The sequence below is a fragment of the Mycteria americana genome, chromosome 12 (assembly GCF_035582795.1).
Source record: "Mycteria americana isolate JAX WOST 10 ecotype Jacksonville Zoo and Gardens chromosome 12, USCA_MyAme_1.0, whole genome shotgun sequence".
NCBI lineage: Eukaryota > Metazoa > Chordata > Aves > Ciconiiformes > Ciconiidae > Mycteria > Mycteria americana.
The window spans coordinates 891,650-904,427 of NC_134376.1; the positions used below are offsets into that span (position 1 = coordinate 891,650).

Below are 12,778 nucleotides of genomic sequence, written 5' to 3' on the forward strand. Positions count from 1 at the left end.
CCCCCGCCTGCCCGGGCAGCAAGCACCGCAGCAGGGGGCACTCGGCACTGACAACCACCACGCCACTTCAAAGCTCACCGCTGCCCGAGACGGTGCCCCGTGCCGACGGCAGCCTGCCCACCTCGCCGTGCCCTTCGGCCGCTGGACGGGCAAGACGAAGGCCAGAGCCCCCAGCCACATCCCCCGGCCCCACAGCGCGGGAGGGCTGGCAAGCTGGTTTCTCAGTGCTGGGACCAGTCCTGCCCCAGGAAGAGCCAGGCTTCCCTCAAGGAGCCACCGTGCTCTCTGCTGGGGACGCTGGCCGGCAACTGCACCGAAACCAGACCCGGGGGACCCAGAGAGGCAGGGAGAGCGTATGCCCCACGTCCCGAGCTGGGAAACGAAGCACCCGGGGAGAAGAGGCAGGTCCCAGGCTGCAGTGGGGAGCAGAGCTGGCCCTAACAGCCCCCCAGGAATGCCTGTGCCCCCAGAGGCACCGCCTGCCCCCCAGCCCTCTCTGGAAGCAGTCAGCGGTGCCCCGACACCCCGGGGATGTGCAGCGGGGGACCCCTTGGGCCGCGGCTCTGCAGCTCCCGGAGCTGGGCCGTGGTTCTAGCACTGGCTGCTGGAAGACCAGGGCAATCACAGGCGCCAGCGCCGTAATTTAAGAAAGCTCAGTGCGATCAGGAGGTAGGCAGAGCAGCCCCTTATACGCTATTTTTCGCCTTAGCTGGAGCTCTGCTGTCGGGGAGGTGCTGGGCTCCCGGCCGGGCTCCCGCCAGCTCAGCAGGGCCGGGACGAGCCCCGTGGCACAATCCTGCCCGCTGCGTTCGAAAGGAGGGCAGCTCCGTGCCCCTCCAGCCAGCGCCCCGGGGCAAAGCTGCCCTTTCCCCGTTCTGTCGAGGGCTGGAGATTACCAATGCACCATGCAGCGTGGGGCAGCTTACCGCTGTCCCAGGGCTGGAGAGGGGACCGTGTTCTACAGCCCTGAGACAGGAAGGCTACAAGATTTATAGGGAAAAAACAGCTATTGCAGGCATAAGGAGGCTGGGCTGAGGCTCTTCTTCACCCCAGAAGTATACTGCAGAACTGCCTCACCCCAGAACTGGCCAGAATAAACCAGGAGAGACTCTCCACCTTATCCCCACCCACCCCGTCCTTGCTGACTCCTGGAGTAGATCAACCCCACGAGTCGCAGCTTGCAAACAAATCCAACGAAGGGGAAATGCCCAACCATCCCACCCACGCCCCGCAGAGCCGAGTGTTTGCTCTAGCAATATAGCGAAGGTGACAACCACATAGCAGCAGCCAGCCCCGACTCCATCCTACCAGTGCACACCCAGAGTCATCTCTCCGCAGCCCCACAGCCAAGGCCGGGAGCCTGGAGAGCGCAGCGTGCACCGAGCTGCCTTGCCCCGGCCGTGCTCTCGGCTGACAGGACCTGCCCCCCCAGACCACAGCAGCGACACCAAACCCCAAAGCCCGCTTCCCCAGCTGGAACGCCGCTTTTGTGTATTTGGGTACGTATGTGATGTTGCATCTCCCAAGAGTGCGAAGACAAAAATACGTACACAGAAGGAGGAAGAGAGAGGAGAGGGGAAAAAACCTTAAGAATCAAAAACTGCATTTAAAGGCAAGTCTGTGAAGCACGAGCGCCAGCCCCTACTACACCGATCTGATGGCTCACTCAAGCAAGAAGATCAGAGTCCGCAGTGGAAATGCCCCCGGGCAGCTCCAAGCACAACGTCTTCCATTCTTCCCTCCTGTTCTCAGCCAAGGTGACACGCTGGATCGCTGAAGTGTTTTGCACCCCATTCACCCTCCGGACGGGAGCCCGGGCAGCCCAGCAGCCACGGGGACGGTTGCCCAGCCGTGCCTGCAGCAGCCGCAGCTGGAGCAGCTCCCCCAGCCGAGGGTGCTCCCTGCAGACGACGCAGCCGCCCGTGTAGACAGAGAGGTTCTCCCTCCAGCAGCCGGGAGCAGCGGCCCGTCCTCCTCCCACCTCGCTCCATCCTCCTCGTCCTCCTCGCCGGGCCGAGGCGAGGAGGCAGCAGGAGCAGCCCATCTGCATTCCTGCCCACGCTCTCTTCCACAGCCAGAGAGCCACCGCTGCACACCCTGCTAAATGAAAAACAATATTTAATTAGGACAGACCTAGAGGAGCACGCAATTAAACACTCTGTTACTATCACTCTTGCACAGTTTAAGCCTCAGTTCAATAAAGAGCCATTAAAAAAGGCTAATATTGAACCGAACCTCAAGCAGCAGAGCTGCGCGCTGCCGTCATTACAGTGGCCAGGGGACGAGGAGCAGGCTGGAGCACGGCCAGCACCGGCACTGCACATGAGAGGGGACACAGGGACACGGGGACACTCCCAGCAGGGCCTTGCACCCGCCAGCCCAACGCAGATGGGAAGCCACGATCAGAGACCCACGGACAGAAAGGAGCCAGGGCAGCCGCAGCCTTCAAGGGGAGGCAGGAGCTTTCTGCAGGGCTGAGCCCAGGCACGAGCCATGGCTGGGTGCACAGGGGAGACCCCCACCTCTGCCTGGCCAGGTACGAGCCCCTGAACCCCAGAGAGGAGCCAGATTGCATCCCCCTGCCCATGGGGCTCACGGACCACACTCACCGGCACAAAAAGGCTCCATCCAGGTCCTGCACCCCGCTCTCGGGATGTGCCGGCAGCAGGGACCCCGGCCAAGCGCCAGCAGGACCCGGGCTGCCGGTCTGCGGAGAGAGAAGCATCAGGGACAGCTCCGGGGGGTGAGGCAGGACCCACGTCCCCTCCTCCCCAGCACACGGGTCTGCACCCAAGAACAGGCCTCCGGGTTTTTGTTGCCCAAGAGGAGCCCGGTTCAGGATGCAGAGGGAAGTTCCGAAGCCCTTGCCCCCCTCCCATGCCTGCGCGGGGAGAGGGCAGAGCCGCCATGGCAGGGTGACCCCACCACACCGACCCTGCCCGGGAGACGCTCCCCGGCAGCCGGAGAGCGGGAGGGCGGCGCGGCCTGCGAGCGAGAGCGGGGAAGACGGCGAGGCTGGAGCAGCGCGGTGCGCGGCCGCTGCAGCCTTCTCTGGCGACGAGGCGGACCTGGAAGAATGCTCACTCAGGCAGGATGCCTAGTAATAAATTTATTGTATTTTATTACGTATTCCCCTTTTTGCACTTAATTCCAATTCCTCATATTCAAACTCTTCTTTCTGAAAGAAAATGATTTTTAACATAAAAATATAAATTCTGCATATTAAAAGTGCATACACCTTGAATAATAAAACATACAAATAAATAATAAAAGGCATTGACACAGTCTCATGCACTTGTCCTCAAATAATTTAAAATTTATGGTACAATGTTCAATCCCAAGTAAAGACAGCCTGCTTTCCAGATTACTGTACAGTTCAAAAACATTAAAATACAGAAGAGAATATCAAAGGTGTGGGCAAGCCCCACGTCCCAGTATCAGTGTACAGTGATGTGACATGCAGTTTTTAGAACTGTAGATACTCCAGTGTAAAATCTGACATTGTGTCCAGAAGAGAAACTGCATTTGCAACAGGACTTAAAATTCAATTTTAACCAATGGTGAGGCACAGTTGGTGAGCAAATCTGTACAAATTAATACTTGGAAGGCCACAAGAAAATAATCTAGCCACTTGTAGCCTGTATTCCCTTGTGTCACCCTACCCAAGGCAATGTAGCACCTAAAAATGGTTTCTTATTGCACTGCACAAATGCCATACAAACCTAACACTAACTTTCTTGCACGCGTTTGTGCTGCAGGGCCTAGAGTGAAAAGGAATTGGTGTTTACACTTAGTTTTAATCTGTGTCTTTTAAAAAACACTATTTGCAGATAAATTGAGTGCTATCGCCTTTAAAAAAATAGAAGATTCCCTAAACCTTTAGACCTAATATAGATATTGTACAAGTCTTCAGGTACTTTTATTTTACAAAATAAAGCTCCTAATAGTAAATGCTTTATGGTGCTTTTATTAAGAAAACCATGTAGTACTTTCATCTCACCACAGATTAAAACTAAATTTCAGTTCCCTCCACAGATAACATTAGATACCGCCAAATTATTTTGGATTAGTAGGCAAATGACAAAGATACAAAAAAAGATAACGGTAAAATTATTTGGAATGTCGTTTCCAAACCCTCTCCGTGCCGGCCGACCAAGGGGTTCGGGCACAGAGCCCGCGGGGGGAGCGGGGCCAAGAACCCGCCCGACACCCGGCCACTGTCAGACCGGCTGCTCCACGGAGACAAGGGTGCTGCGAGGCCGTACCTCGCGGGGCACAGCCAGGAGCCCAGGACTCCCCCCGGGACCTCCGCTTCTCGCTAACCAAACGTGCCGCTCGTGAGACCTCACCAACCTGCCCCGAGTCGGCCGCCCCAAGCAGGCAGCTGCCCGCTCTGCCCGGCGCGCCCCACGGGCTACGACTCCAGCCGCGCGGCGCGTACCACCGCCCCGGTGGGATCTGCAGCTGAACGGAGCACGGCTCAGACAAGCAAAGGCCACCACGGTTTTGGAGCACGGACGGGAAGCACAGCCACCCCCGCGGGCAGCTGGGGCCCGGCACGGCTCTTCCCGGGAAGGCAGGCAGAAGCCCCATTACCGGTACGGGCAGCACACCGACAACTGGAAACTGCTCTCTTAGCGTGGAAATTCAACAAAAACTCTTTTTGAGTGCTCATACAGCTACAGGTGACTGCCTCTTCTCACAACGTAGAACGGGTCATTAAAGTTACATGGAAAATGGCAGGCTACATACAGAACACTGATCAGGTTTTCCCTGTTAAAAAAAAAAAAAAGAAAAAAACAATACAATACAGAAAACCGGTTTGTTCTCATTTCAACATTTCAGATCCCTTTGACATTATGCTACACTCCAGCCTTGTCAGTAATGCAGAATTCTGCAAAGGAAAGAATCAAAGATGTGCAAACAAAGCAGGAACCCAGGGACATGCTCCTATGTGCTGACACGCAGCTGCGCCGAGAAACAGAAGTACAGACTCAAAGCAGCGCTCCGGAGTCTACCTAGCAGCTTCTGATACTGAAAGCACGGGCTATGGTTTGTATTAGATGCTTGCATAGTTAGTAAGTGCATGCATTTGGGTACAGCGAGAGAACTGCCATGCAAAACTGCCTTTATTACCGAGGAAAAAAAATGGTTGATCATGCTCAAGTTTCAGCTTTGGAAAGCAAAGAACCCTGCAGCTAAGACGGATGAGGGCACTTACAGTGGACTAAGTGTACTGTAATTAAGCTGCTAATTTTCTATCCTAAGCATCTTTTTTTTATTTAGCCATATTCGATAAGTTTGAAAGGGTTAACAATTTATACACCCAAAGTGAGACACTTACAAGTTACAGAGAACTGCAGGCACCAAATTGTCTATCAAATGTGATTAATACAAATAAAAGGTGCCTCTTTAATACACATCATTGAAAATGTGCTTATAATTTGTATACTACTAAACACTATCCAAAAGACGCAGCCCAAAAAGGGTAAAAATAATTTCTTTAGGTGACTCCAGCAGGAATCTAGCACTGGAATGAAGGCACTGCTGTCCTGCACCCAGAGGGCTGATTCCAGGAACAGGAGCAAGTGTCAGACTAGAGATGTGATGTGAAATACGAGTTACACGTGGCCGATGCAGGAGAGTTCAACCCAAAGTCGATTGGAAACACATCACAAACCCTTCAGAGGACCTGAAGCCTGCTTTCCCTTGGAGCTCGCACGGCTGTTGGAGAACAGGGACAGTGCTGGACGCCCTTTCAAGGCGTTTCTCACCGGCGTGAGGCTGCCCGTAAACCTTTGCTTCCAGGTCATCGGCACTGGGGTCCCAGACTCCACCACCCCCAAGCCAGGACAGCTCAGGCCGCAGGCAGCCGCACCACGGCCGTTCACACGCACCGTGGCTGCGCGTGGCTGGCAAGGACCCGGACGGCAGCCGTTCTCGTCCCGCTCTGATGCCCAGCCACGAGACCTCCAGGCCCCACGCGCCACCACCCAGGGGCAGGTGGAGATCCCCGGCCAGCAGCGACCTTCGGAAGATGGCAGAACCCACCTCCTCCACAGGCACAAGTGCTTCTGAAGCAAAACGTGAATTTTAAGAAAAGAGGTGACCGTGTACCAGTGGCTGCCTCAGAACAGCCTCAAGCCTTCACTGCTCTAAGGATCAACACACAAAGCCAAGGTGGTGTTGGCATCTAGGACTTGGAAGATCCCTCTCTGGAGTGTTCCCTAGTGCCGTGCCACATCCTTACATCTAGACAACACGATACACATGGACAGGAATTCCTATGCATGAAAGGGCTAAGAAATAAGTCTGCTTTAAAGCAAGGAGAGAAGACTGATGTTGCTTTTCCCCAAATCACTTTAAGCAGGGCCTGCAATAACCTACATTCAGTTTTAGAAAGATTTACTCTACATCACCGATGGAGCCATGACTAACAGCAACGAGGCGTGGTTTTACCCTCAGAGCGAACGTTGTTGTTTCCTGGACCCACACCCTTCAACGCTCTCCTGTGCAGGGAAGTTCACATACTACTGGAAATCTGTGACACCAAAAAGCAGAGGTGCAGAGCGGCAGCAAACGGCTGCTTTCCAAACTGCTTTGTTACAGAATCGACACAGCCACAGAACAGGGACTGCACTCTCCAGGTCCTGCACGGGCATGCTTTGCATGTTTTGCCTGGTGCGTGCCTTATATTCAACACGGACTACAGTGCACCGTTATAAGTCAAAACATTTTGCTTGAGGACACCCTAAGTCAAGCCCTCCTGAGCCAGAACGCACGGCACACGCTGGCAGCCCACTGCAGAAGAGCAGCATCTCATCTGCTCCAAGACAGGCGCTGTCAGTACGGCCTCTTCTGCCCACTCCACGCTCATCTGCGGAGCGAGGAGTCTGTGCACCAGAGCTGCTGTTTTCAGAGGGACAGGTAGGAAATCCAGTTTGGCAGCATACGCAGAGTAGATAGTGCTGGAGCTGGCAGCAATTTCCATCAGGAATTACGGGGAATACACAGAAAAAGAGCTAGATTACATATCATGGGACTGCAGAGGTTCGACTGCTTTTAACATCAGCTGCTGGAACACTTGGCACCAGGACCTCCCATTCCCATTTTATCCAAACGGGAGCTCTAATGACCATTCTCATGCCCCAAATACAAACACATTGAACTGGCGCTCAGCTAAAACACCAATTTAGACATGACTTCAAACTTCCTTCAGTCCAGGCATGCAATACAGGAGCAAAAACACCTCAAAAACCATACACCAGCTTCCAGTTTAAACTTCTTCAGTGAACGATGGCATGAAAAGAAAATGTCATTTGATAAAAATAACCTTTCACAAATGTCCCATGGTGAAACACACAGAAAACTAGGTTCTGTCTATTAAAAGATACCAAACCAAGCTAGCACTAGCTACCAGAATTACATTCTTGCTAGAAGAGTTGTTACAAGAGAAGAGCCAACACAGTGCAAGACCTTAATACAGATAAAACCTTAAACAAATACTTCAACATCAACATTTCAGGGAGTAATTTAAGTACTACAATGTGAAGCAAGTCTTATCTGCTCTGCTGGATATAACAAAAAATAATCCAAGAATAATCCAAGTCATATATTTAAGAAGCAAGTGATGCAATCTTTGCTTCTTGTTGCTGCAATAAATGAGGCTGAAACAATACCCGGGAGAAGAAATGGATCAAGAAGATGGTCACGTTCACGTTTAAAAACATAGTCCAGGGCATAGAGTCCAGCACACTGTAAAAACATGCAGGCTACCGGCATTGCTTCTGGGTTGCATGAAGGCAAGTACTGCAGAACGTCACCGGGACGGAGCAAGGGCTATGCTGCAGGTGGGCTCACCGTCACACACTGACCAGAGCTCTGGGGCACCCCCAGCTCAGCTCCGCACGCACGCTGCCTTTTCTCCAAGGTGTCAGCTACCCCCAAAACACTGCTCTCCAAAGCTTGCTGCTTTGGTGAGCCGAGCACAAAAAGCAAGCACAGAGCAGCAACGTGCCCAGCAGACCTGGGGGCAAGGCTTCTTGCAGGGTTGTCAGCACATCAGCTCAAGAGAGGAGGTGGAACACGCTAGCTCAGAGTCACTACGTGTTTGAGGGCTGTTTGTTACAGTGACAGAAAAGACGTACAAATAGGTCTGTCCACAAGCTAAGCCTGGAGAAGCTTTGCCAAACACGACCGTACAACAGGCAAAGACCTCAGTCAGAAGACAAGCGTGCCCAGCACGCTGCCCTGCTGCTGCATGTCGTGACCTACACAACAGATTGCTGCTGTACAGAAAGGATAAGCAGCACATTAATAAAAACTCATGAAATTAAAAAAAAAGATTACACCACATGTATATAAAAGGACTTGAGGAATCCACCTTTTAAGAGGAATCTTAAAGAACTTGAGGAATCTCCCCTGTAAGAAGGGCATGTAAACAAAGACGTCACCAGATGTAGTGTTTTAACCCTGATAGAGACTGTCATCCAAACAAGAATGGGGATCGCTTTGCTAAGAGACATGTGGTAGCCAGACCCGCCGGGGAAGGTGACAAGCATGCCGAAGGGAGGAACGTAGCAGCACTCTGGAGAACGTGAAAACTGCCCCACGGTATTTTGGTACAGCCCCTCCAACCCGCACGAGGAGGCTTGTTCAAAGCATGCTCAGAGAAGGCAGAGAAGACAAGATGACACTTGGCTTATCTAAGCATTACTCCTATAAACAACGGATGCTATATTCACACCACTACGATTAAGCATCTGAGCGCATTAGGATATGCTTCTTCTCGGGAGTTTGAACAGGGGTCCTAACAGCATCACTGCCGTTCAGGTGCATGAAGACGGCTCTCCGATGGCACCGCAGCCATCTCCTGCCTAGCACTTTCACAGGTACGAGCTGGCAACCAGCTGCTGCTTAGCGATTTCTTCCGTTGCTTAGTATAGTGTTTCAGAAGAAAGACAGTAATTAAAGAGGACAGGGTAGAGGTCGCCTTAGGTATGGACAGAGTAAAACTCTTCATAGACATAGCAACAAAAAAAGCAGGTTACATTTCATGAAAAAAACCACACCCAAAGCTTTCTGCTATTGGAATGCAAAAACGAAATCTATTACAGACACGCGTACGCACAGACACACAGGTACCTTTCCGTCCATCCACTAATGCTAGTCCCTCCTATACTGGCTGAGTATATACCTGAGAAACAACATTAGTGTTGAAATATTGCCCTTTAGAAAGCTTGAAAAAATGGAGGGGAGCAGGGAGAGAGGGTTGAGAGAGAGAGCATAAAGAAGCGGCAGTCTCTCCTTTCCAGTTTCCTTCGCATCCTCCACAGCTCAGAACAAGGCCATACACCAGCATGGACACAGCCTGCTCAGAACAAGACCAAAGGAACATCAGTTCACAGCTCTGCAAAGCACACTACTGTCAGTACAACTGGGTTTCAGATTTCAGACCTTGAATCTGAAGAAAGTTGTTGCATTTTCTACAGAGACTCCCGTACAAGTGCTATGGGACAGCTGCATTCATGTGCAACGACTCCAGCTAGACTACTTGCATCAGTGCTGGCTGCCTGTGGCTATTTGGTTTGATGGCAGAATCAAAAGGCGCTTTAACAACTTGCAGTTAACTTCTCCTCAAAACATACATTAGGCACATGAACAAAAAAACAAGAGCTCAGAATAAATTAGCTTCTCAGCAGAAAAGACACCTGGATTGCAGCATTTCACTGAGGTTCCAGAGAAGGCCGTACAGACACCTGCATGCTGGAAGGTAATTTTTTCAGCGGCTTGTCAGCAGACTGCTTGCCACTGGAAGGAGGAGACTGGACTCCGGGATCTAGCTGGGAAGACTTGGACTTGCGACTGGATAGCAGAGAATGTTTGTTGGGTGCGGCATCTTTTGGGACAAGTTTTTCTTTTGCGGTAATGTTGGCATTGGTTTGAGAGGCTGGTGGGACAACACCTTTCTCCGATTTGTCTTCCAGCACATTTTTACTGCCCGACTTGGAACTGCCACTCGCTGTCTTTTTTGAGAGCATCGTCGTCTTTCCCAGGTCTGCGGACCTCCGGGTCTCCTTCTGCCTTAAGGCTGATTTAAAGAAAGACAATCCTTTCTCTTCTGACTTGCTGTCCCTCTTCAAACCAGAACGCACACCAACGTTTGGAGACCGCAGGTTGGCCATAGAGGAACTCCGCACATGCTTGCTGTCTACTGCCCTGCTGTCGCTCCTAGAGTGGCTTATCCGTGGGGAGCTCGTTCTTGAACTGCTGGTAACGCTCGTTTTATCTGACCCCAGACTTATCTTAGAGCCCTCCCTGCTGAGGCTTCGGTCTGAAGTCCGGCTCTTCCCAGCAGAAGAGCCCTTAGTCAATGAGCCTGATGGGGCTTTCTTGGCAGCTGTGGAGGATGGAGAAGAACCTGACTTTTGCTTCTGTTGAGCTGATGGGACAGCCACCTCAAGGGGCTTCGTGCCATGGTCCTTCCTCGCCTGAGTGGGAGCAGGAGACCCATGTCGCCCACTGGCCCTAGAGGAGTCCGTCTTACTTCTAGACCGGGAAACTTTCTGGGAACTCTTTAGTGGAGGAGAAGAGCGAGAGACTTTGGTCTCTTGGGTAGGTAAGACTGTCCTTCCCTTCCTCAAACTTTTGTCTGGCTCAGAAACTCCCTTGGAGCTGTGAACCTTCTTAGGGGTGCCGTCTGCCTTCTCTGCAGCCAGCCCTGTCCCACTGGGGGCTTTCACCTCCTTGACTGGAGAGCTATCCACAGAATCACTCTGATCAACAAAGGCGATTTGATTGTTGTTATCAAAAGGGTCCAAAGCAGGGTGATTCCTGTCTGGCTGCACAGAGCTTTTACCATACCCATCTGAAAGATCTGAGCTAGATGTCCTTACAACAGACTCTTCCCTGAATGCCCCTTCCATGACAGCCAAGGGGGCTCTGCGAGCCATCTTGTGCTCTCGCCGACTGCCATCACAGGGCTCCAAGTAGCTGCTAGAGAGATTCCTCAGGCTGCCAAAGCAAGAGGTGGAGACTTTATCATCAGCAGCCTCCCCGATCTTCTCCAGAGTGGAAGCAGACGTATGTACAGGGGAATCTCCAGAGAAGCGTGACGGAGAGTTGGAGCGCAACTGCAGTTTTGCGGAAAGCGACCACGAGGGCCTGACACCATTTTCACTCACTGCCAGCGGGCTGGTGACAGAAGATCTAGATGATAAGCTCTGACGCTGGACACTCCTTACAAAGGGACGAGTTGAAAATCCTCCTGCAGAGAAAGGAAGCGACATCCTCAGTATGAAAGCCAAGCCTGCATTTGGTTTATCCCACCCATCCACAGATGCTATTTCCGTAAGCGAGTCAGACAGCCCACCTACACCACACTGTACGCCTATCTCTTCATGCCTGCTGCAGGCACAGCTTCTTGCGTAAAAGCTGAATAAGGAATTCAACAACTCTTATTTGCTAGTGGTCACTCAGAAGTAACTTGCTCTGAAGCCTATAACTGAAAATCCAGATTTTCTTCTCATCCCCAAGCAGCAGGAGACCAAACTCAGGTTTTGTACCTTGGAAGCCCTTGAAGTTAGCAATGAGTTCACCAACTATGATTAGGCTCCCAGAAATACATTTTTTCTGTATGAAAGAATATTTTCCCACACCATCCTGTAAAAGGCAAAGTAGGATTCCTATCTCTTTGTAAATGCAATACATTGCTCTATCAAACACAAAGTACAGCAATAAGCATTTTAGAAATGCGACTACCATGGCTAGATCTGACAGTTATCACAACACTGCTGCAGGGACATCTCTATACCCACTTCAGAATGCTGACTGACCCCTGAAGCTCCACATTTTCAAGAGTTACAAGGCACTATATGGAGAAGCCAGACAAAATCAGGAACTGAACAGTTATTTGCACACACAAGTGAATTTGCATATCTTCACACCTCCCTGGGAGCAGCTGTCTACAGCACGGCAGCAGACAATGAGTACCTATATCAAGCTGTAGCGACATGTCAGCCTCCCTGCAAAGGCGCTGCAGTGAAACCCAGAAAAAACACAAACACAAGAAGTTCTCGATTGAGAGGTTTAGTTGATGGCATTTCCTTTCTTTGAAAGGATCCTTAAGGTTCCTGCCCTGCTCTTCTCCATCCTTTTACACCAGAGAAAAGCTCACCTGTGCCAGAACCCATCTGCTCCTACTGACAGAGTGCCTGCCTGCCTCCCCCAGCTGCTAGAGGAACTGTCCCTTGTAACTACATATTTTGCAGCTATCTTAGTAGGGATCTTGTAACAGAAAGGCTAGTGGCCCAATATCCCACACACACTGCAATGCTGATACACACCATCATCTTCACTCCTTTCCCCAGTCAGCTCTACTGATTCTGAGAGCGAAGCCAGAGATGTGCGCCGCGACGACGCTGCCGAAGCAATGCTGGGCTGCTTGCTACCAGGAAGACGGCTGACCCAGTGTTCACAGAGCGAGGAGCTTGTGGAGCCTGCAATGAATCAGGCACAGACATCAGGCCAGTAGCGTGCAGCTGCAGAACATGTGAAACCTCGGAAGGCCGCTGAGAGTCAGGTACGTACTGCACTGCACCGGCTTCGACAGACACCTGGAGTCTGGAGCTGGCCCACACAGCATCCAGATACTGCCGAGACAAGAAGTCTTTACTCTCATGACATAGTTATGGCCATAAGTGAAAGACAGAATTGCATTTGTCCCAGTATGCTGTGAATCAAAAGAATCAGCACAGCACGCAGGCAGAGGGCAGTCCTT

General features: G+C 51.6%; 1 protein-coding gene across 4 annotated transcripts in view; it reads right to left on the bottom strand.

Annotated features, from left to right (window-relative positions):
• USP31 (ubiquitin specific peptidase 31) overlaps positions 1–12,778 on the bottom strand; it is a 58,803-nt gene that overhangs the window by 15,963 nt on the left and 30,062 nt on the right. Inside the window, exons 15-17 of one of the 4 annotated variants that reach the window (XR_012777541.1) lie at positions 12,345–12,497; positions 9,711–11,266; positions 4,419–4,773 (exon numbers count right to left, since the gene is read on the bottom strand). Coding sequence is in view for 1 of the 4 variants with exons in the window: in XM_075514654.1 (XP_075370769.1) it covers positions 9,726–11,266; positions 12,345–12,497 (1,694 nt within the window). In the remaining 3 variants the exon portion in view is untranslated. Of the gene's footprint in view, positions 1–3,159; positions 3,179–4,418; positions 11,267–12,344; positions 12,498–12,778 lie in introns of those variants that run through there. The other 3 variants (XR_012777540.1, XM_075514654.1, XR_012777539.1) reach the window with 3 other exon arrangements.